The sequence below is a fragment of the Tachyglossus aculeatus genome, chromosome X4 (assembly GCF_015852505.1).
Source record: "Tachyglossus aculeatus isolate mTacAcu1 chromosome X4, mTacAcu1.pri, whole genome shotgun sequence".
Taxonomy (NCBI): domain Eukaryota; kingdom Metazoa; phylum Chordata; class Mammalia; order Monotremata; family Tachyglossidae; genus Tachyglossus; species Tachyglossus aculeatus.
The window spans coordinates 9,512,261-9,536,922 of record NC_052098.1 but is presented as its reverse complement, the minus strand read 5'-3'; the positions used below and the strand labels follow the sequence as shown (position 1 = coordinate 9,536,922).

At 42.5% G+C, this 24,662-nt stretch overlaps 1 protein-coding gene across 2 annotated transcripts in view; it reads left to right on the top strand.

Moving 5' to 3' along the window:
• Positions 1-24,662, top strand: part of RORB (RAR related orphan receptor B) — a 190,509-nt gene that overhangs the window by 157,233 nt on the left and 8,614 nt on the right. For both annotated transcript variants that reach the window (XM_038769770.1, XM_038769769.1), the window contains 4 exons: positions 602-1,003; positions 21,126-21,247; positions 22,347-22,479; positions 24,220-24,327. In XM_038769770.1, coding sequence (XP_038625698.1) covers positions 602-1,003; positions 21,126-21,247; positions 22,347-22,479; positions 24,220-24,327 — 765 coding nt within the window. The remainder of the gene's footprint in view (positions 1-601; positions 1,004-21,125; positions 21,248-22,346; positions 22,480-24,219; positions 24,328-24,662) is intronic.

The following is a 24,662-nucleotide window of genomic DNA, read 5'->3' as shown; positions in this document are numbered from 1 at the left end:
TACCATTGATTGATTGACACAGTATGAGAAACTTTAAGTTTCTCCTGGCGGCAGTCATTAATTTTAACTGTTTTTTAAAGAGCATGTAGGAACTATGCCTAGTGAGTCCTAGGTAAACAAAAATGAAAAGTACATTTGGGTGGCTTTTTTTTCCCCTCACACTTTAGTTGGGCTTCATTCTACCGATACCAGGCAGTAGTAGCTGTAATATTTTTTTAATGTCTGTCTCCCCCACTAGATCACAAGGTCCTTAAGGGCAAGGATCATGTCCGCTTACTCTGTCCCTCCCAAGGGCTTAGTTCAGTGCTCCACACAAGGAGCTCTCCATTGCACACCCACTGGATGATTGGCTGATAAGACAGCAGAGTAGAGTGGGTTTCCTCAGCCCAGTGATCATGGGGAGTAAAACATTTGGCTAGTATGGTGTATTTCTGTAGGCCTTTACTTGCATGGGGTTGGAGGGGGAGGGTAGGGGTGGGGGGGAATGCAGAGTTTTGCTAAATCCATGAGTTATGCCAGTTAGTGTGAAACCTCAGAATAACATCATTATCCCGGAAGGGAAAACATTGGCACCCGTTTTCTGTTTTTCTTCCCAACTCAGCTGTAAAGTTTGGGAGAATGTCCAAGAAGCAGAGGGACAGCCTGTACGCTGAAGTGCAGAAGCACCAGCAACGGCTGCAGGAGCAGAGGCAGCAGCAGAGCGGTGAAACAGAGGCCCTTGCCAGGGTCTACAGCAGCAGCATCAGCAACGGTCTGAACAACCTGAACAACGAAACAGGCGGCACTTACTCAAACGGGCATGTCATTGACCTGCCAAAGTCTGAGGGGTATTATAATGTGGATTCCGGCCAGCCCTCGCCGGATCAGTCGGGACTGGATATGACTGGAATCAAGCAGATAAAGCAAGAACCTATCTATGACCTCACTTCTGTACCAAACTTGTTTACCTACAGCTCTTTCAACAACGGGCAGTTAGCACCAGGAATAACCATGACCGAAATAGGTAAGTCACCCTTTCCCTCTCCAATTCTTCTTGGTCAGTCTTTCCTCTTGCCAGCTCACTGTGCCCAAGTTGACTCCCTTGTCGAATGCAACAGGTTAAAATTTGCTAATCATGGGTTGATTTTACCATCATTTAATACTATTACAGTGACCCTCCCTTTTCCCAATATTGTAGAGTCTTTTTCCAAGGAAGATAAAAGTCACATTATGAATGGGAAAATTATCTCTGGAAAACATTTTGATTCAAGGGTATAACTGGTATATGGGTATGAAGGGAGAGAGATAGGAGTGAGAAAGTTACACACTCATGTTGCTACCAGCTTGAACAAGTCCATTGTTCACACTGAGATAGCAAAGTGACCTGTAATCTCCATTCAGAGTTGCTAGTAATCCCTGCTCTTTTTTTTCCTTCAATAAGAGGTCCTAGAACTGTTGACTTCTGGCTCCCAGGAGCAAAGTCAAGCTAGCTCTTTGAAAAGGACCTCCTCTTTCCACTTATATTTTCCTAGGATAGTTGTTGATTCTCCAGAAGTTGATTTTTGACCCTTTTAGCATTTCTCCTCCTCAGAGAAGTCAGGCTCTTTACAAAAACACGTAAAAATAAAGTATGCTAGTAATTATTAAATTTAGTGAGGTCTTTTTTTGAGGTGGCCATAGGTTCTGGAAGCATCAGAGTACAGGTAGAAGGGGCAGAGGCAGAGCTCCTTCCTGAAGGTCCCTGGAAGACATCTGAATAAGGCTCCAGTTCCATGAGTGAATTTTCTCTCCTCTCCCCAGGACTTTCTCTTTCTAATGGGGAAACCCCTCAACCCTCCCCTGCCTCATTGCCCAACAATGGCGATGTGTTTTCTATGCTGCCTGGTTGGTCATCTTGACACTACAGAACACAAGACCATGATCCCTGAATACATTCCTACCACCAAATTTCTCATTGGCCCCTTAAGAGACTTTGAAGATCTCTTTTCACCATACCAGAAAGAAGTACCACTGTGTGCTTAGTTTTGCAAAGCATGATAGCAGGTTATTTACAGGAGGTGAAAAGATGTAGTTCCTCATGGAGTTAACCATTTTAAAAATGATTATTGTAACAGAGGAATATAGAGTTCAGCATCCCTATCAAAGTTAACTACTACACATTTTTTTATGTTGCCCATTTTACTTTATTTTTCCATTTTTTTTCTTTTTGCTCTCTGAATGATTACATAGTTTTGAGGAGTTTGGAGGGGGTGAGAGCAGAAAGCAGAAAGAGGGGGTGGGTCAGAGAACAAGGAGGAGGAAGAGGTTGGGGAGAATGGGGGGGAGAGAGAAATGAGAAAGAGAATGAGAAAATTAGTAAAACCTGAAGCTAACTTAAAGACACTCAGTGACGCTTGTTTCAATTTGGAGTCACCAACTTTTCTATGGAGGTCAACTTTGTATATATGGAAAGAAAATATTTATGAAAACAGATATTTGTATGCTGCTTGTGAAGACTAGAAGGAGGGAGAGTAACGTGAGCCCTCCGTACACGGCCTTCCTCCCTTGCTGCTTGGCAATGTTCCCACTTTGCCAGTTACCAAACATCTCTGGATGCCTCTGTAAACCTTTACCCTAGATAGGAGAGGGGAAGTTTCCTATCTAGGCTCAGACTACCTCTATCCAGCAGCCAAGGCAAATTTCTAGAAGCATTAGGCACAAGGGCACAAGGATGAAGTATCTGGGCCTCGGTCACATTCCATGTGACATCATAGGGAACAACATCCCATGAAGAACAAATTTAGGGGCAGACCAGGGGTGTTGTCATTCTCCACCTCACCCCTCTGGAAAAGTGAAATGTGAGCAATTTTCACTTCAGGTCAGAGAGCAGACATCCAGATTTTCCTCTGAGGTAGCTCAACCCTAAGAAGAAAGGACAGTGTAGGGTCAAAATTATGGTATTTTTAAGCCTTTATTCCATATTCAGATTCTAGTTGTCCACGCTCACACAGGCTATGCCCAGAGAAGGGACTTCAGCGACACCTGCTATGAATTGTGCCCCTAAATCAGGTGAATGAGACAGTTGAACTCCATTAGATGGACAAATTCACCCTCAAATGTCTTACCAGCATTTCCTCTCCAGGCTAGAGAAATTCTTCTCCAAACTGTTTTAAATTTAAATTTCTTTTTCTTTCAATCATATATGACTTTCTTCCAGGATCTAATACTTCTACTTATTTGGAAATTTTCTTTGGGAAATGTTTTTAAGATCCATTTAGCTCACATTAGCAATGATAATAATAATAACTGTGGTATTTGTTCCACGCTTATTATGTGCTAAGCACTATACTATACTAGAAGAAGCAGCGTACCTCAGTGGAAAGAGCCCGAGCTTTGGAGTCTGAGGTCATGGGTTCAAATCCCGGCTCTGCCAATTGTCAGCTGTGTGAATTTGGACAAGTCACTTCACTTCTCTGAGCCTCAGTTACCTCATCTGTAAAATGGGGGATTAAGACTGTGAGCCCCTCGTGGGACAACTTGATAATAGTGATAATAATGGCATTTATTAAGCACTTATTATGTGCAAAGCACTGTTCTAAGCGCTGGGGAGGTTACAAGGTAATCAGGCTGTCCCACGGGTAGTGGGATCACCTTGTAAACTCCCCAGTGCTTAGAATAGTGCTTTGCACAGAGTAAGCGCTTAATAAATGTCATCATTATTATTATTATTATTATTATACTAAGTGCTAGAGTAGATATAAGATAATCAAGTTGGACACAGTCCCTGTCCCACTTGGGTCTCACGGTCTAAGAACTCGAATAAGGAGATACCAGTCATTATTGATTAGGTAGTTCTGTCCCCCACCCCTGTAAAATAAATTCTTCCAGATTTTCAGAAATGACAGAATTGCTAATGTCTGTTTGCCATAGCTCATGTCCGCCACTTGTCAGCTTTGTGACTTTGGGCAAGTCACTTAACTTCTCTGTGCCTCAGTGACCTCATCTGTAAAATGGGGATTAAGACTGTGAGCCCCACATGGGACGACCTGATCACCTCGTAACCTCCCCAGCACTTAGAACTGTGCTTTCCACATAGTAAGCGCTTAATAAATGTCATTATTCTTACTCTTACTATAGTGATGCTATTGCCTACAAGGGAACAGATAGCTTTTATTTCATTCAAAGTGTGCCTAGCCTTAAGATTTTTTCCATTTGGGGATTGTATTTTGAAGTTCTTACCACGGGAAAAGAGTGGCTTTTTGCAGGGGGAAGGAGGGCTGGGGGAAAAGGGTTCGGTATCTCTTGTTCCATGTACCCCTCCATGTAAATGTTTACCTCCCAATTACATTTCAGTGGATCAACACTGCCATCTATGGATCATATAAGCGATTCCTATAGGTGACGCATCCTGGCGCCTTTAGGCCAAAGTTGCTAAATATTTCTGTCTGATCTTCAACTCTTAAATGGGAAATATTTTCACAATTCCAAAAGAATGAGCCCTTAAAGATGGTACCCGGAGTAAGTTCTCCCACACTGTTCAGTTAGTAGTAGAAAATAGGCCTCCAATTTAATAATCGTGGTATTTGTTAAGCACTTACTATGTGCCAGGCACTGTAGTAAACTCATGGTGGATACAGGTTAATCCAGTTGGATGCAATCCCCATTCCACATGGGATTCAGTTTTAATCCCCATTTTGCAGATGAGGTAACTGACGTTCAGAGAAGTGATTTGCCCAAGGTTACACTAATGCTTTCAATTTAATTAGTCAAAGTCTGGATATGTCTTTCGGGCTAGCTCTCAGAAAATTGAAATTGAAAGGGTGAAGCAAGTTTCTCTGAATAAGCCCCCCTTTTCATTATTCTGGTTTGGATGATACTCTAGCAGAGAGCTTTCCTAGCATGAACCTTGATTTTGCAAAGGTTTGATCTTCTTCATCTCGATCAGGCTAAGCAAAGTCACTTGGGATAACCGGATACATTGTTTTAAGATTATTGACAGGGAGCAGCAAAATAGCGTTGCTAGTTTGACCAAGTTTGCTGCCTTCCCCTTCCAACTCCCCCCATTCTTATGAGTTGATGTAGTTTTAAAAGTTTAAAAAATACACTTTTTTTAAAGTGCCCAGAACAATTATTTAAGTAATGCCCTTGTTAAATTATTGTCAAGTACTGGAGAAACCAGCTGCAGACCATCGTACATCCACTTGAAAACATTCCCCTAGAAACCAGGAATTTATTTTTGAAGGCTATACATGGAGAATTAAACAGAAGAGAGATGAAATATGTTGTAGAGAAGAGAGAGCAGAAGGGTTTTCACAAAAGAATACAGGCCTGGAAGTCAGGGAATCTGATTTGCAATCCCGGCTCATTCATTAATTAATTCATTAATTCATACTTATTGAGCACTGTACTAAGTGCTTGGGAGAGTACAATAAACAGACACATTCCCTTCCCACAATGAATTTACAGTCTACGGGATAATGGTACTTGTTGAGCACTTACTATGTGACAAGCTCTGGGGTAGATACAAGTTAATCAGGTTGGACACAGTCCATGCTCCACATGGGGCTCACACTCTGAATCCTCATTTTACAGCTGAGGTAACTGAGGCACAGAAAAGTTAAGTGACTCGTCCAAGGTCATACAGCAGACACGTGGTGAAGTCAGGATTAGAACCCAGGACCTTCTACTGCTCAGGCCTATCCACTAAGCCGCGTTGCTTCTCCACCACTTGCTGTGAACTTTTATTGTGTTTGCTGTCAACACAGTTACTGTGAACGTGGGCGGGTCACAACTTCTTTGTGCCCCAATTTCTTCATTTGTAAATGGGGGGTTAAATACCTGTTCTCCCTCCCCCTTAGACTGTGAGTCCCCTGTGGGACTGGGATTGTGTCTGACCTGATTATCCTGTATCTCCCCAGTGCTTAGTACAGTGTTTGGCACATAGTAAGTGCCAAGTAAATACAACCATTGTTAGTAATTACTGGATTCCTCTGGTCATTTTACTGATCAGATCGATACTTGTCTAGTTGTTCCTCACCCAAACGCATATGCCTTCTGGTTCATCTCTTGGGAAGCAGTGTAGCCTAGTGGCTAGAGCACAGGCCTTGGAGTCAGAAGGACCATGGTTCTAATCCCAGTTCTGCCACTTGTCTGCTGTGTGACCTGGGAGAAGTCACTTGATTTCTCTGTGCCTCAGTGACCTCATCTTTAAAATGGGGATTAAATCTGTGAGCCTCATGTGGGACAGGGACAGCGTCCAAACCAATTTGCTTGTATCCACCCCAGCACTTAGTACAGTGCCTGGCACATAGTAAGCACTTAACAAATACCGCAACTATTATTATTATTATCTTATCTACCCATGTTTTTGAAAATTCACTCAGTTTCACTACCCATCCATTCATTCATCCTCTCCTGAACACAGTCTCTTTTACTGAACCTCATTTCTTCCACCCACTCTCTCTGACCCAATCCATTCAAGATGTCTAGAAAGAGGCCGAGGGGAACAAGTAGTTGAAGAAAAATAATACAGATAGCCTCTTTTGGTCTGTCGCAAACCTAACCCAGAAGAAAAGGAATTTATCAAGGAGGGAGGAGGAAAAGAGAAAGAAAGGAAAAGGTTGTTTACACAAGAACTGTCAATTAAGTTTAATGCAGAATTTGAAATGGACCTGATTCTCATTAGGGATAGAATGGAGACTGTGGTAAAGCAATAGCCAGGGAATGCCTGGAATTTAGGAGGAAGAAAAGTAAAGTTGCCTGCCGTGTAGCTTCTCAATGATAGCACCTAAGGCAGTTATCGAAGTCTGAGATATTATAAGGACTAACAGACTATTAATGTGGCCTGAGAGCTGGATAACTAAGTTTCTTCTGTCATTAACTTGAGCCGCAAATGTAGTCCAAATGTTGATCATTTAGAGCGTGGGGCTGGGAGTCAGGAGGTCCTGGGTTCTAATTCCCGCTCCACCACTTGTCTGCAGTGTGACCTTGGGCGAATCACTTCACTTCTCTGGGCCTCAGTTACCTCATCTGTAAAATAGGGATTGAGATTGTGAGTCCCACATGGGAGAGGGACTGTGTCCAACTCGATTTGCTTGTCTCCACCCCGGCGCTTAGTACATTGCCTGCACATAGTAAGTGCTTAACAAATACCATTGTTATTATAATTAATCATTCTGGTTATGCTTTCTGAAAATTTCTTACATATGGTAGTCTATATTTTCTTTTGGAATGTTTTTTTAGCCAGAGTTTAACCCTCAAAAATAGAAATAAGCCTCTCTTTTTAATTCTCCTACCCTGGAGACTGAGTATTTAGACTCACAGAGGATTATCATAGGAAGTGATTGGCCTAACAGTGATCTGCTCTCAGTAATGCACCACTGTTGTCTGTCAAGGAGAAAGGAGATTCATAGAATTTCATGAATCACAGAGATTCATGAGAAGCAGCATGGCTTAGTGGATAGAGCACGGGCCCGGGAGTCAGAAGGTCATGGGTTCTAATCCTGGCTCTGCCACATGTCTGCTGTGTGACCTTGGGCAAATCACTTCATGTCTCTAGGTCTCAGCTGCCTCATCTGTAAAATGGGGATTAATAGTGTGAGTCCTAAGTGGGACAGGGACGGTGTTCAACCCGCCTGACTAACTTGTAATAATAATTACGGTATTTGTTAAGTGCTTACTATGTGCCAGGCACTGTACTAAGCACTGTATCTACCCCAGTGCTTGGTACATTGTAAGCGCTTAACAAGTACTATTATTATTATAGAGTTTAATACATGGCTCCGTTACCAATGGAAAATTTATGGAACTACATTGAAGTTACTCATTACAAAGAACCTCCAAACACTTATGGGTTCAGAGTTAGCGGGTCCATTTGAGATTACCATGAAACTGGCAATTAGGCACCTTTCTATTTTGCCACTTCTGAATGCTACTGTAGAAATGAAACAAGACCTTAAGAAATTGTTCAGGTGCAGAGAGGGCAGTGTCTCCTATTTTATGTTTCTTGTGTGATGCACAGGTCCTATTGAAATAGGAGGGCAAAGATGATATTAAGGGTACTCTTACAGGTTCTCACATCTAGGGTCACTCTTTGGTAAAGTCAGGAAGAAGAGGAGAAGGCAAGTTCCCTCTGCTAGTTAGAGAAGGCAGTAGTTGGTACCCTTCTGGGCTACCTCTAAGGCCTAAAAGGCAGATTCTTTGAGAAAGAATCTGCTCAATTGGAATCCACTGGTCTAGGGAACTCTCCTGGCAAAATCCAAATCGGGTGAAAGTATAGATCACACTGTCCAAAGTTCTTGAGAGGAAAGGCATTAAAGACACAGTCCCTGCCCTTGCGGATCTTTCAAATGAATATGACCCTCAGATCAGTCATTTACTAGACCATTTACTGGATTTCACAATTTTCTGGACAACCTGTGCCAACACCCATGCAGACCAGAGTTAGCTTTCATTTGGGGCAGAAATCATCCACTATTATCATGCTTTTTATGCATCACTTGCTATAGGCCCAGGTCTATAGCAAAATATAAAATAATCATATCAAACCCAGTCCTTTTCCCATATGAGACTCACAATCTAAAAGAGTTACCCTAAAGTGGAGCTCTTTTTGAAGTCTTAAGTTTGATTTCATTCCACTCCTAAAACTCGAAGAAAAGCAAGGATGTTTAAACAGAGACAAATTGAACTATTAAAGAATCCCAGCAACTACCTTCATATTGACCTTTTTCTTTTACCCAAGTAATTAAAAGTAGTAGACAAAATCAATTTGGTTCCATCTCATCATGACAAAGCAAAGGCATCATTTCCTATAACTGGGGCAAGTAGGAGAGCCAGTTTGAGGAAGGTGGAGTAAATCCACAGATGGGTACCAAAAATGGCTGCCTACTTTAAATAGTCAGTCAAATTAAAATCAAGGCTGCCGGGATGTAAGGCACACTGGAATTGTACTTCTTTAGACTCCTAATGCTCACCGCTATCAGGTGAGTCTTTGATATAACCTTTTATAAGAATGGGAAAGGTTGCTAAATTTAAAATGACATGTTGAGAACCCTAGAATTCTATGAGTACACCTTTAATAGGTATGGAGAAAGGAGTTGTTATTTACAATGGCACATTTTCATTATCGTGTCATTATTAGATGGCCATTTAGGAAGTAACCTTTTTTATTTAAGTACACCTTTTTTCCAGGACCATTTTGAAATACCACTATGATTTTCTTTTTCTGCCCAAACACATTTATGTGATTTGAGGGTAATCAACTACAGTGCTTGGCTTAACAGTTTGGAAATTTATAAATGGCCCCAAAGGACTACCCTAGAATAGATCTTTCTAAAATTCAGAAATCCATTGAATAAATCTCCATAAGGGATTTGACTTCTGTATAAATTAAGTCGATTCACATGTCAGACAAAATCCACATAGTAAAATCATTATTAGTGATAGCCTTGGGTGATTCTCGTAATTGGGTTTTGACTATTTGTGGCCAGAGTGAAAACCCACCGTTTTGCCCTTTGTATCTTGTGGTGGTGAGGTTTTTAAATGGGAATAGGAATATCCTATAATAGACTCTGCTATTTATTGGTTTTTTTCCTACCCAAGGCTCTCCTGATGTTTTCAACTCAGTGAGACATGCTCTCATCCCCTGCTTCTTGACAAGAAATCTCCCACATGAATTGGAACAAAAGGAAATTTCTATGAAGAACTGGCAAACCCAAATTGCTAAGTTTCCCCCCAGCCCCAGGAGAAAGTTACCGCAGTTAAATCTTCTAGGAGCATTCCATCGGCTGGGAATAGGACCCAGAGAAATGAGACAGGAGTAGTTTAAGTGATTTGCCCGAGGGCACACACATAGAATCTGTGAAGAGGCAAACCCCAGGTCAAGCTTCTCCCTCTACCGTCGCTCCTCTTCAGTTCTTGTAAAATATTCTAAACCCTCTCCAGTGCGGTGGAGTATTATTATAAATTAGGCCGTTTCCTCTGAAATTAACTATGAAAAGCATTGTTCCCGTTCTAGGCCCTGGCTTGAAATTAATTTATGTGCTTGCATAAAAAGGACTCTGTCCTGATGCAGCCTTGGCAAGTGCTGTTGAGGTCAAATAATAGAAGCTTAATCTAAATCTGCCATTCATATCAATTAAAATATTGAAAGCCACAAAGCAACCTCTTGAAGATCAAATGGGCTTTTCTCCTGCTCATATTTTTTGTTTCCTCTTGTCTTAATTTCTGGGTCCAAGCCATGCCAGGAGGCCAGCTAGATTCCTCAATAATGTTGGGCCTTAGGCAGAAACTGAATAGCTCTGAGCAGTTGGTAGGTGAGGGCAGGGGTAGGGAAGGTATTTAAAATCCTCCTTCCTATATCTGCCTTCTAACCTGGGCTTTGGTTCTCAGTCAGTCAATCAATAGTATTGATTGAACGCCTACTGTGGGCAGATGCTTGGGAGAGTAAAATAGAATTAGTCGACGTGATTCCTCTCCTCAAGGAGTTTACAGTCTAGTGCCTATAAGTAATGTTGACATTTATCAAGTAACGGCTAGATTTTTTTCAGTTTTTTATCATCCTCAGTAACAGAGGTAGTGAAGCTCCTTTCCAGTGAGTTGTGGCAGGAAAACAAAAGCCCTGTTTTTTGGAACCATTTTTGGCTTGAATTAGATCAGATCAGATTTTGTGTGTGGCCTCCTTCGTGGGGTCTCACTTGAACAAATTTCTATTGTCCTTGGGTGTCTAGAATACTGAGAAAATAATTTTCAGCCTTACCAACTGTTTTCTGTTAGTTTTTTTTTTCTTTTGGGAAGAGAGATTAATCAGAGTAGGTCTGCTGGATATGTGATCTCCGAGTCTTCACTTAAAGCTCTTGTTTTCCTCCATTTTTTCTTTCTCTCCTTCCTTTTCCCACTTTTTCTTTTTCTCCTGTCCATTCCCCTTCTCCCTTTTTGCCTACCCTTTTCCCCCTTCCCAACTTCTCTTTTATCCTTCTTCCTTAACCCCCTTTCCTTATCCTACCTTCCTTTTCTCCTCTCTCCTCTTTTTGTCCCTTTCCTCCTCTCTCTACAGTATGAGTTCCTTGGCTTAGTGGAAGGAGTCCTGGCCTGTGAGTCAGAAGACCTGGGTTCTAATCCCGACTCTGCCACTTGTCTACTATGTGACCTTGGGCAAGGCATTTAACTTCTCGGTTCCTCAGTTACCTCATCTGCAAAATGGGGACTAAATCCTCCTCCTTCCAGCTTAGACTGTGAGTCCCATATGGAACAGGGCCTCGGTCCAACCTGATTATCTTGTATCTACCCCAGTGTTTAGTACAGTGCTTGGCACACAGCAAGTGCTTAACAAGTACTCACCCAAACGCTTGGTACAGTACAGACAGTAGGTGCTTAATAAATGCCACTGATTGATTCACTGATTGATCTCCATTTCCCCTTTTCACCCTCTAACTCTTTCTCCATTCCTCGCTCCCTCTCTCTTTTCTCATTATCCCCTTTCCCTTTTCCTTCTCTCCATTTCTTTCCCTCTTTCCATTTCTCCCCATCTCTCTCTCCTCTTTCTCTCTACCCCATCTCCCTTTCAGCCCCACCCTCATCCCACTTGGTGACCAGATTTTGATAATTTAGGCTCAATATGGCCAATAGTCCTTAAAAGTAGGTTTAATCACCTATAATTCCAAGAAAAGAACCCAGCATTTATTCACCCGGGTTCATGCATTAACCAGGTCACCACTTTCTCTATATTTCACCATTTTAGTCTAATCTCATGGTGTTGCGTGCCACCACACTGTTGCTATTCAAGGTCAACGCAAAATAACTTTTATTTATTTTAATAGTGAGCATCATTGTTTTTACCCTGAAAATACAGAGCTTCAAGTCAAGGGTATTCAGGCCCGGGTTCAAAGAGATAGTGACATTTCCAAAACCTAGTACAGATACCTATAACAACCACTGAACAAATCTCTAGTGATATTCTGGCATTAATTCAAAGTAAATCCCTGAGAGAACTCCACTTAGGGTATAAGCCGAGCCAAACACTCTACTCCTCTTCTTGATCCTACGGGTAAGAGGCAAATTAAAAATTCATTATTCGTTTTAATTGAGGCTGAGTCTCAGGGTTTTAAGAAGCATCCCTCAAAGTTAAAAAAAAAAAGGAAGGGGGAAGACAAGGGGTCACCAAAGAGAAGGCATTTGGGAACTAACCTTTCTCACACAAAAAGAAAAACAAAGGAAAGAATTAAGGTGTACAAACCTCAGTGTCACCTAACGCTGTATGTGATTCACATTCTGATTCTCAGCTTTCTCCTCTCATAACTTCTGGGTCATTGTCAGTCTTGACACTAGCCTTTAGAAAGATTGAAGAGACCCTCAGTTTTCCCTCCATTCTTGGAATGTGTATGAGTCTAACTTAATCACTAACACAGTGTGTATCACAATGTGGACATTTTGGCCTCTGGAGAGAGTATTTCGGGAAATTTTATTTGAAGTCTAAAATTAGCCACTTGAGCGAGAAAAGCCAAGGTGAGAATTTGAAACCAGAACTTCAGAAGGTCACTTGCTGGTTTCGAAGCTGCTTCACAGTCCTCGTTATACAAAAAATGCAGTTATAGACAAAGCAACCCCCTTCACTTTCAATGCATTTTTTTTCATTAGGAAAATTGTTCTAGATTCTAGACTGAAAGTGTTATCACCCTAGAATTAAGCAGCCTGTGGATTTTTTTTCCCCATAACTTTTTTAAAATCACATTCTCACATGAGGAAATATAGTATCCTCATATTTCCCAAAGCGCATCTTCTCAAACTCTTTGAAAAGAGACCATATAAATTTCCAGAGGCAGGACTCAAATAATAATTCCATGGTTTCCAGTAGCATTTTTCTTCCAAAGACTTTCAGGTTGTTTCCTGTTCACCATCGTCTTAGTCCCCACAGGCTGTTTGTTTGGTCTTGATTTATCATATTCCTGGGAAATAGTTCAGCTAAATGGTCAAAACATTTTGAAAAACATGTCCAGGTAGACTTGGTCTTTTGCAAGGAATTTGCATTCATGGAGCTTGCTATCAAACCCCGCAGTCACAAATGGCAAGCATTTCCACCCCAAGGTAAAAATAGGGCTAGGTTCCTGCCTTCATAGGCTTTCTGTCTCTCCACCAGCACTACTGAGTTCAGAGCCCTTTGAAGGGCCCCCAGACCACAACTACAACATGGAGTCTGGCAGACAGCAGAAGCTAATTCTGTTTTTACAGGAGTGCTGAATTGCTCGCCATTTGCCGTTTTGTGATGTTCTCATGCCATAAACCATAAAAGAGGTGGCCAAAGGGCTTGCTGAGAATCAGGGAAGCCATGAACAGGATAACCACAAACAGCAAGGCTACCCAGTAATCAGATTCTTATGGTTTCTGGCCACATTTTTCATTCGCTCTTTAGTTTATATCTCCCCTTTTTTTCTCAAACATAAAAAAAGAATCTCTCCTTGCCCTATTTTTCCTTCATTTTCCCCTTCACCAGACTTTTTATTTCTCTTTCACTGATCGACCTTCAGTTCCATGGCTCGTCGTTTTTGGCAATTCACGAAGAGTAACAGTCTTATTTCTAAAATATTCTGTAATGCAGTAGTCCCATGGCACTTTAATTCCCATGGCTTTAATAGCTTTTATTGCTCCCACCTCTTCCTTCCCCAGCCTATGTAAGCCATTCTTCCTATTCTAAGGCGTCCGATCTCACAGCCTGCCTGTGTCTTCTGCCAGCTGCTACCGCAAAGCCCAGGCCTGTGATTATTTTATGATTAGGTGCTTCTGTGCCTCCTCACTATCTCCACACTTCCCTTTGGGGTGTATTTTATCCCTTAACCCCCACGGAACTCAAGTTCCTTTCAATGGGCAGGTTCTCATAACTTTCAATTTCCCAGATATTTGGGGGGTTTAATATTTATCATTTCAACATCCCTTTGAGATAGGGAGAGCAAGCCAGACCATCCATTAACAAGCAGTTCCTGAATGCCCACAGTGCTCCTAATACCATACCTTAGTACGATATTAGACATCTTTAGATTAGATGGGACTAGACATCCTTCTCACAGCGCGTTTACAGTTGAATAGAAGAGACAAACTATTCTATTCTATTCTGTTTGTCAAGGTAGACAAACTACCCCCATTGTAAATATCTTCATACAAATATAATACTTACAAAAATGAGTGAGTTATGGATTGTACTGAGAGGATGGAGAGTAGGTGGAGGAAGCTCAACGAAGAAGGTTTAACCCCTGGAGAAATCGAGTCACTGCGAGGTTAACTGATTGACCCAAGGCTACAGAGTGAGTCTTTGGTGGATGGATACTATTCACTGCACTACTCTTCCTTCCCAGGTGGATAAAGCAGAGTTTCAGATGTGGTGTATTATTTTGGTGGGCCAGGGAGAAAGGGCCAGAAAGAAAAGTCCAGAAAAGAATCTTGGACTGGCATGAGCAAGGTGAATTTTTAAAAGTCCTAGAAATAGTGTGGATACTTTGTTTTTAATGGTACTTGTTAAGTGCTTACTATGTGCCAAGCACTGTACTAAGCACTTGGGTAAATACAATATAAGTATATTGGACATAGGTCCCTATCCCACATGGGGTTCACAGTCTAGGTAGGAGGGAGAACAGGTAATGAATCCCCATTTTACAGATGAGAAAACCGAGGCACAGAGAAGTGAAGTGACTTGCCCAGGGTCACACAGCAGGCAAGTATCAGAGCCGGGCTTAGAATCCAGGGCCAGACTCCTAGGCCCGCGCCCTTTTCCACTAGGCCATGCTGCTGTACTTGGAATCTGGGTTCCACCAATACCCTTAGTTCTTTCCATGAAATTATTTTTAATCTTTAACACAGCTGAGGTGGGTCCCGGCCTACAGGCAGGAGGATGAACTAAATGGCATTTTGAGTTCCTTCCCAATCTGATGTGTCTATGATTCCCACTACAGCATTCCCAGTTGCAGTGAATCAATTTAGAGAACATGATGTCTTCCTAGTCTCTTTCTTCTGCTTCATCTTATTGTAATGGAAGGATAGCCAGATTTCCAGCAAATTAAAGAAATGTGACATTTTAGAGATTCAGTTTTCATTCTGCTGAAAACAGCACTGTAGCTTAAGTTGGTGATGGAGATGTATTTGAGTTGGTAGTCATTTTTAGAATTTTCTGGTACTTTTATTCCATTTTGGCACCGGCTCTCTTAATTCTGGAGGTGGTGGGAGAAGGGTGCGAGAAATGACTCCCAAAGAAAGCCACAAGGTCGATCAAAAATGACCAGCTTAAATGTGGGTGTCTTGAGTCTGAACATGCTCACTTAGAAGAATTCATGGAATCCTAGAGTTATAGGCCTTCCAGAGGGCGACTGGCCCAGCCTTAGCTTCAGGTGAATTACTAAATTATTCTGAGCTGGCCGTTTTTGTCCAGTGTTTTCTTAAAGACTTCCAGGTCTAGAGACTCCATAAATTCCTTCAGCAGTGGGTGCCAGTGTTATATAAACTTGTCAGGTAAGTAATTCTTTCTCATATCCAAACGAACTCTGTCCTACTACAAATCAATTTTATTTTCTCTTTTTTGGGCCTCAGTAAACATGAAGAACTGGTCAGCATTCTGTTCATGAAACTCACTTTGAAAAGTTAAAGAGCTATGAATCATTCCTTATTCCTGCTCTTCTCCAGGGTAAATCACCCCACGTTCCTTAACGTTTCCTCACCAGACCTGATTCCCATCTCCGTCATCAATGTCGTTGGGCTCTTCTCCAACCCGGTTCTGGGTTTTCCACAGCCTTTAAAAACATGAGGCCCGGCTTGTAGGGATTCTCATAGAAATGCCCTGCATGACCAGGGCTTCAACTGAGCACTAGGGAAGGGGCAAAAGGAGCTGATTCTCCCCCTACAGAACTCCCCTCACAGCCCCCTTGGGGACTGTTTAGGGAAAGATTGGGGTCACTAATCACTAACTACATACATAGTCCCATTTATAGTTTTCTCTTGCCAGCCACTGGCATTGCATTTTATCCCCTTCTGTGCTGGACAGAAAGGGCTGAGCACAAAGAGCTATGAAAATGTCTCTTTCTCCGTGTCTTCATTTTTGGAATCTAAATTTTTTACATTTCTAAGAAGTTGGCCAGTTTCTAAGTGAATAGGAGGGAATTTTTTTTACCCCACTAAATGCTCTCATTAAATCTATTTGGCTATAGGGAAGTTGGCTTTATTACTTCTGCAGGTTCTCTTTCATGTACCTTTAGGAAAGAACCAGCCACCACCATAGCCACAGGAAGACTGTAAATATAGTCCATGAGCATCACCTCCAAAGGTGTTTGAAATTTCACCTGACAATCAGTCATCTGGGCCAGACACCTGAAGGTGCATTATCCCGACGCAGTACGTTCTGGGCTTTCTCTGTGTGTAGCAGTTTGTGGCAAAGGCTAGTTAAAGAGTGTCTGACATATATTGTACACCAAGAAGCAGTTGGGAAAACTGATAAAGGGAGCATGATTGCCCAGAAAGATTCTATAGCCTTTACTCTTTTCCCTGGGTCTTTATTCTATGGACTTTCTCATATGGGTGGTCCCTGGAGAAGCCCAGGTTTTCGGTTCCTTTTTCTCTTTTCAAAGACATTGACTCTTGCAAGTTCCACCCACCTGCAGCAGGTACAGTCTTCATTTTCCAGCATTGCGTCCCTTCTTTTTTAATCCTTTCCTCCTTTTCGTAACTGCAGAGTCTCAGGGCAAGCCAGCAGCCTCCTCTGCTGCTGCTTAGGTGTCTTTCTCATCAGCCAACAGAATGAGCTGTCTGGCTCTTCCCCCCAGAGACCAAATAAGCTTTGCCGTAATACACCCAGGCTTCACCAGCCTGCGACCTACGAGGTTGAAGTTTGCCTTTGCACCTGGATCATTCTCTCATGGCAGCATTTAGGAGGAGAGAGAGGGAGGGGAAGCAGGAGGAAGAAAAGGAGCAACCAAGGTTGCAGTTTTGGCCTCCATTTTAAGCCCTTGGACCTACCTGTTATATTAGGTCTAACATGGGCTAAAGATCCAGTTCAAGACTAGAAAACTCTCCACGAAAATAGGGTAAGCTCTGAGAGGTTCCCCCCCATTCCAGGTCCTCATGCTCCCCCGCTTCTCTTGTTTCCCCAAATAGTCACAATTAAATCACCAAGAATCCCTAAGTACTGGTTGCCTTTTTTGTAAGCAAATCTTAAAGGGGCAGCTTTGTGGTGTTCTTTGCCAGTCTGCTTTGCTGAATCATCACAGTTTTGCATACTAGCCTCCAAGACAGTCTGTAAGCATGTTGATCAGTCAGCTCAGGCAGCTAAAAAATAAAATAGCAAATACAGCAATGGAATGACAGTTTGAAAAAGGCTAGAACCACAGAACTCTTACATGATTCCAAAATCAAGCCAGAACAACTAGCATTTTTGCCAGAGCATTTTTACCCTGCTGACCATCTCAACTTGAAAACTGGAAAAGCATCTTCTTTCTTCTTCTTTGAAAAACATTTTGAGTATAGCATAAGTCCTGCTGTGGCTAAATAAAGAGAACACCACTGAAAAATGAAGGTGAAGTGGATATAGAAGGAAACGTGGCAATGAATTATGTCATACTGGATCCTATAAAAAGGCAAAGGTTAAATCTGCAATAGTAGTGATTGGTGTTTCTTGAGCATTTCCTGTGTGCCAAGCACTGTGCTAAGCACTGGGGTGGATGTAAAACAGTCAGATTGGCTATAACTTAACAGAGTATTACCATCTGCATAATTATTCATTTGTGTGGCATCTTTTCTTTGCAAAGTGTCTGAGAACAACGTTAAGTAATATTTTGTGCTAAGTTGAGAAACCATAATTGTTGATATATTTTCTGTGCTGCCCCCTCCTTTTTGATGACTAACTAATACAGGTGAAACTTCGATAGAACACGTATGGCCAATAGTTAGGAGCCCATCACGGTGAGAGAAAACACTGTCCTATTGCAACACAAGGCCACGTGTTTAGCCTTGGCTATAACCAGCCATCATTATAGTGAATCTCTTTAAAAAGCCTTATGAGCTCTAGTTATATCAAGGTTTCACCTGTTGTACAGGCCACAGAACAATCGAAGTTTTTCTGTTCAATTGGGATGGCCCGAGTTCACACATTGTGTACCAAACAGTCTTTTGCATTACAACATTGCTTTCTCTCTGTATCCAGGGTGAAGAAAACACTGGAAGCAGTGTGAGAAGGGGTTGAAAGCACAAATTCCCAGGAACAGCCCTAGGGATCTCCTAAATGTGTCCTGGGGAACAAGCCAGTGACCAAAGCCTGTTGATGGCACCTGTGTAGTTGGCACCTGGGAGCACTACTGGAGTCAACTTTAACTCCTGGGTCACCCCTCACAAATCATAGTGCCTCTCTCACCTGGTTATTTAAGAATTCACCTCGCTGTCTCCTTTCTCTCCTCTCTCTCTCTCTCTCTCTTTTCTCTCTCTCTCTCTCTCTCTCTCTCTTTCTCTCTCTCTCTCTCTCTCTCTTTTCATATGTCCTCATGAAAGTTGTAACCACCTAGGGCACTCCCGCTAACAATTCCCAAATGCTGTCTTCAGGGATCTGGAAATAGGATGATTTCCATCAAGAGTCCCTCTCTCTGGAACTCCCTCGCCAAAATTTTACAGACAACTGTCAAGTGGTTTATCCACTCTGTGGCCCATCCAAGGCTGACTTTTTCAGCTCTCACCCACAGCCAGCCTGCCTCCCCTCATCTGTTTCTCATATGTGTATATATATATATATATATATATATATATATATATATATATATATATATAATACATGTGTTATATATATTTATATATATATGCACACATATATGTGTCCTTCATTTTCAGAGATGATACTACTGACAGTGAGATCCTATCTATGAGTGCGAGTGTGGCTGAAAAGGTCAATTTGGGACCCAAACACCCTTCCGCAATTTGTGCACATAATGCACATAAAGATAGACTGTGAGCCCATCTTTTAGACTGTGAGCCCACAGTTGGGTAGGGACTGTCTCTATATGATGCCAACTTGTACTTCCCAAGCGCTTAGTACAGTGATCTGCACACAGTAAGCGCTCAATAAATACGATTGATTGATTGATTGATTGATAAAGATAGTTCCTTACTGAGCTAATGCATTTATCCTATACAGGGTGTGTCTCTGTTTTCTAGCCTGCCTCTTGATATCCCGATCTTCACAAAGCCTTTGCTCAAGGAGAGCAACCCCTTTCCCGGTTGCTGGCTGCCAGGCTGATCTGGCTGCCGCGGTGGCCTCCTGACAGTCCACTGCTTTTGTCACATTGTTTGAGACTGTGCTACACTATGTCTTTAAATCATTTATTCTGCCCTCCTGGCTTGCGTGTGCCCCCTTTCGGGTCACCATACAGCAGCTGCTTGGGTATCCTGCTATCATCCATTCTCTTCACATGTCCTGCCCAGCGAAGCTGTGTTGCTGTGAGCATTGTCTCAATGGTGGTGAGCTGACTCCGTTCCAGGACTTCGTTGTTGGTAATCTTGGCCTGTCATTTGAGGTTGAGTATGTTTCATAGGTGATGCTGGTGAAACTGCTCAAAAAGCTGGATGTGTCTTCCATACTAGGCCTAGGTCTTACAGCCATACAGAAGGTTGGACAGCCTTGTAGACCTTCAGCTTGGTATGGAGCTTGATTCCCAGCTGTTGCCACACTCTGTCAATCGACCAAAAGCCATGCTGGCCATTTTGATTCTGTTTTCTTAACTTCTTTGCCTATCCATGCATTGTTGGGTGGTGCACTGCCTAGGTAGCAGAACTCAGTGACAGCCTTAAGATCTGGTGTTGCCGAGGAAAATCTTTGGTTGAGTGTGGAGTTTAGGCTACTCCTTCCGCACTACAATCCTAAAAGTCTTCAACAGTGACTGACTCCATCCTCCATTGACCCAAAACTGCCACGCCCCACTGCCAAGAAAAGCCCTTCACTGCTTTTCCCCCTGCAGCCTAGCAGCCTCTCCTCTTTTATAGTCAGAGATGGTTTTAGGAGAAGGCGAAACAGGCGGTCGGTCACCCGGGGCCACCAATTTGAAGGGGCCACCGTTTCCGGGTTCCACCCCTCACCGTGGGCTGCCGAGCCCCCGAGGGCAAAGACCCTTTGTGGATCTCCCTGCCTCTCTCCCCTGTCCCAACAGAGTGGGTGTTTGGTAGCCCTAAGCAATCTGGCATTTCACAGCCTCAGGCTGGAGTAGGAAAAGGCATTTCAAAAGGCATTCGTATGTTGTCAACTTGTACTTCCCAAGCGCTTAGTACAGTGCTCTGCGCACAGTAAGCACTCAAGAAATACGATTGAATGAATGAATGAATTTCAAAAGCAGAACTGCCTGCTGCTGCAGGAATTTCACTCCTCGAACCGACCCCTCCTGGACCTTGGCCAGAAGGGCACTGGACCCTGAAACCAAAGCCTCCAGGGCTCGATCCAGGGAGGGACAGTTCAAGGAGCAAAGGTAGGAAAGCAATGGCAAGTTCCACTCTTCAATGCCCCTTTGTCCATCCTCTGCCTTCTGGCCGTTGAAGTGCCAACTTGACCTGGACTACCACCCTTCTTGTACCAGCCCTGTTTGCCTTACCCGATGTTTTGAATGATCCATGCCACTTCTCCTCTGCATGAAAGCAGATAATCCAAAGTTGGCTCTACAACAGAGCTCAAATTTGTCGACCTTCAGGGTGTAGAAAAAAAAATATTTTTAGATAACTCCTCAGTCAGTAGGCTGTGTCCTCTGCTGCTTGTACAGAATTTTTGAATGATTTCTAAAATTATTTAGATTTTGTTTTTTCATTTTCAGTGTGCATTTTTGAAGAATATTAGTGTGACCTGGCAGCAAATAGCTTGGCACAGTTACTGTAAATTGAACTGATGATAAAAATACTAGTACTCTGCCTCCTCACCTCATCTTACACTCTCATCAGGGACCCCAGGAGGGTGGGTCAGGAAGTGTGGGAGAAACACTCCGAGTCTTCGCATGTGCTAGGCTTTGTCCCTAAACAGCATACCAGTTGACAATTGGTCTTGAGATTGGAAGTAAAGCGTGGTAAATACTTTCTGAATCCAGTGAAGTCTCTCGAATCACCACATTTTTGAAGCTGGTGGCATAGGCAAGAACATTTTTATTCACCGATCCACCAACTGCTTTTCTTTCTCCCAGATCGAATTGCACAGAACATCATTAAATCCCATTTGGAGACGTGTCAATATACCATAGAGGAACTTCACCAACTAGCATGGCAGACCCATACGTATGAAGAAATTAAAGTATATCAGAACAAGGTACTTTGAGATGCTGTGGGAGCCTTTCCTTGCTTTCCCCGTATTTCCATAGATAAATCAGCATCAGATGCACGAGCTTCCTCTTCATGTGTTTGGAATATGTGGTAGTGGCTGGCTGGTCAGTGCCTGACAAGGGATCTAACCCTTTCGAGGTCAGGGAGAAGAATGAGCAGTCTCGTAACAGGAAAAACTTGCCCACTGAAGACGAGCAAAATAGCATTTTGAGATAGTTTCTTCAGTTTAGGTGTTCTTATCTCGTGTCATCAGGACCAAAAAATGCCAGGTAGACAAGCGCCACCATTTTAATCCTGTCTTGTTAAATGTTAAAGAGTTTTCGGGAAAAAATCCAATTTCATTCAATATTAATACTAACTGTCTTTCAAACAGTACTTCGCATTTACCTAATAGGCAGTGTACATTCTCGCAACCACCCTGAAAGATATATCAGGGTTGGTATTCCCATTTGACAAATGGAGAACCCATTACAAATGGAGAAACTTAGAGAGGTTGACTTATCTGTCATGGGTCATTCAGCAAGACAGCAGCACAGACCAAATTAGTGCCCATGACCTTCTAATTCACAATCCATTGCGAAAAGACACACTGTTGTTTCCAGTGTTCAGTATTTTTCTAAACTGTATAATGTGGGAGATTTTCTTGTGTTTCATTCCTTCTTTCACTTCAAAAAGCCAGTCTCTATCGGTTATGGTGAGAGGAAATGTTTTCTACCAGGTTTAGCAATAGGCCGGCAAGTACCATAAAATAACACGAGGGTTTAGAAATGGTTTTCTCTCTTTATTCATGAGCACAAGAGCTTGTTTCCCCACACTTTTAATTTAATTCTCTCCACACTTCCATGGCTTGAGTTTTCATCACTAGTGAGGGCCTAACACCAATATAATAATGAGACTTCCCTTCCTCTCTTGGAAAGATTTGCATATTTGAGGAAATCCCCACCTCTCATTAAGGGATCATTTCTCCCCATGTAATTTCCAACTTTGTGGCCAGGATTCAGAGGAGCTCCTAAAGAGCCACTTTGTGTCGTTTATTTGGGGTCAAAGGGTTTTCTTTGTTCTCATTCTGTGTTTTTCTTTTGAAGACCAGAGAAGCGCTGTGGCAGCAATGTGCTATCCAGATCACTCACGCGATCCAGTACGTTGTAGAGTTCGCCAAGCGGATAACAGGCTTCATGGAGCTCTGTCAAAATGATCAAATTCTCCTTCTGAAGTCAGGTGAGCAGAGGAAAGAAGGGAAGGGAAGCCTACTTGAGAGTCAGTGATGGTAAAAACTTACCTCTGTGTTTGTTCTGATAATCCTCCTTCCAATAAGAGGCTCATTTTAGCCACCCACATTGTCATCCAACCCCGACAGGAAACTCGATATAATAAAATTCCCTTCTCCTCATTCAGTTTGCCTGTGAAGTCAAATGCAATTTTGCTTATTGAAAGGTGAGCCATTAATTGTGAAGGCTGAGATACCCAGCTTGACAGGCAGTGCAAGTAATTAGTGTGTTGAGGTGGTGGAATTGCTGAGCTGGCGCTTAAGCCCACTACTTGCCTTCAGTGAAACAAATCCAAACTAACTGCACCCTGCCTCTGTGGTCATTTCCAATCATTTTAATGAGACTAGCCTGAAGCCACGGAGAGAAACCTCTCTGTGCCTCTCCTTCCCCATCCCTCCCCACCAACTAGGAAGGAACCGAAGGATCTATGAGCAACGGAATTCATCTATGCTGTAATCTGAACAAAAAAACTTTTTCCCTCGTGACATCCAGAATTGTGTTTTCTCGCTATGACAGCATAGATTGAAGAAACACTGTGCTGTTCCTCCCACACCCACAAATTAACACCACACCCCCATGACCTGCCCTCATGCCTTGTGTTTTCTCTATGTCATAAAGCAAAGTGCAAGCGGCTTTCTTGAGCCCACATCTTTGTCTACAACCAATGCCACTGTGATTATTAAGAAACAGTCTGAAAAATTTACAGGCTTTCTTTCCTATTGCTTCTTTCTTGATCTGAGTGACAGTGGTTGTGGTATTGGGCTTTGGGAGGAAAAACTGGAATTTTTCCCTGTCCTCATCTCTCCTCTCCCTCCGCTCCCCACCCACCAACAAACCTTTCACTGGGCACATATGGCTTCAACATTTTGGCTGTCCAAGTAGAGGAAGAGTAACTACCCAAAGAGACTCACTGAAGCTATTTCCATTTTTTTTTTTCAATTGGAAGTGACAAATTGCAGACTGAAAAATTTCTGGTCACTGTTTCCCTCCCAGGGCCCACTTCTGCCCAATGGGTCCAGGCAATTGCTTTTGTCTGAAACTTCTGTTGAAGCCAGCCAAGACAGCCACTTAGGGATGACCATATTTTTATTAACAGTCCACAAAGGCCTGATGCCATGTTCCATTCAAAGCTCTAGGCCAACTGAATTAAGCCACCCTCCTTGCCCTGCCAAGAGTTTATTTTGTGAAGCAGGCAGCACCACAACAGATAGACATAGAAAAGGACATGATGTACAATTTGAAAACCAAAAAGAAAATACCTGCAATAACTAATAAACAAGCTAGGAACTGATCAGATATTTACATGTGAGCTTACGTTTACCATTAGCAGTGCTCTCTGCATCGTCACATGCATTTGCTGATTGCAACAGCCACAAAACTGAGTCAGCTTTACCCACAACCTACCCCACTGGGATGTTGTGAAGATAAAACAAGACACGTGAGGAAACAAGGTGTTATACGTTACAATCATCATCCCCTCCTCCCCCAGTTTTAGTGACTCTTGGAACATTTATTATCTTTCACATATACTGCATCTCAAATGAGCATCGAAGAACATTTATTTTGAGGCATGGTTGTTTTTATTTAGAAAGTCAGCTGAGGATTTAAAATGCCCCTCTTTCAAGAGTAGCTTGCAGTGGCCTGCTGCAGAAATATATGTGTTGCTATGTTTCCTTCCTTACCACGACAGGTTGTTTGGAAGTCGTTTTGGTGAGAATGTGCCGTGCCTTCAACCCGTTAAACAACACTGTTCTGTTTGAAGGAAAGTATGGAGGAATGCAGATGTTCAAAGCCTTAGGTAGGTCTCTTTTCAATTATAATGCAGAACCTGGGTACTACTACTACTCACAATCAATAAATCAATCGTATTTATTGAGCACTTACTGTGTGCAGAGCACTGTACTAAGCGCTTGGGAAGTACAAATTGGCAACATATAGAGACGGACCCTACCCAACAGTGGGCTCACAGTCTAGAAGGGGGAGACAGAGAACAAAACCAAACATATCAACAAAATAAAATAAATAGAATAGATATGTACAAGTAAAATAAATAGAGTAATAAATATGTACAAACATATATACATATATACAGGTGCTGTGGGGAAGGGAAGGAGGTAAGGCAGGGGGGATGGA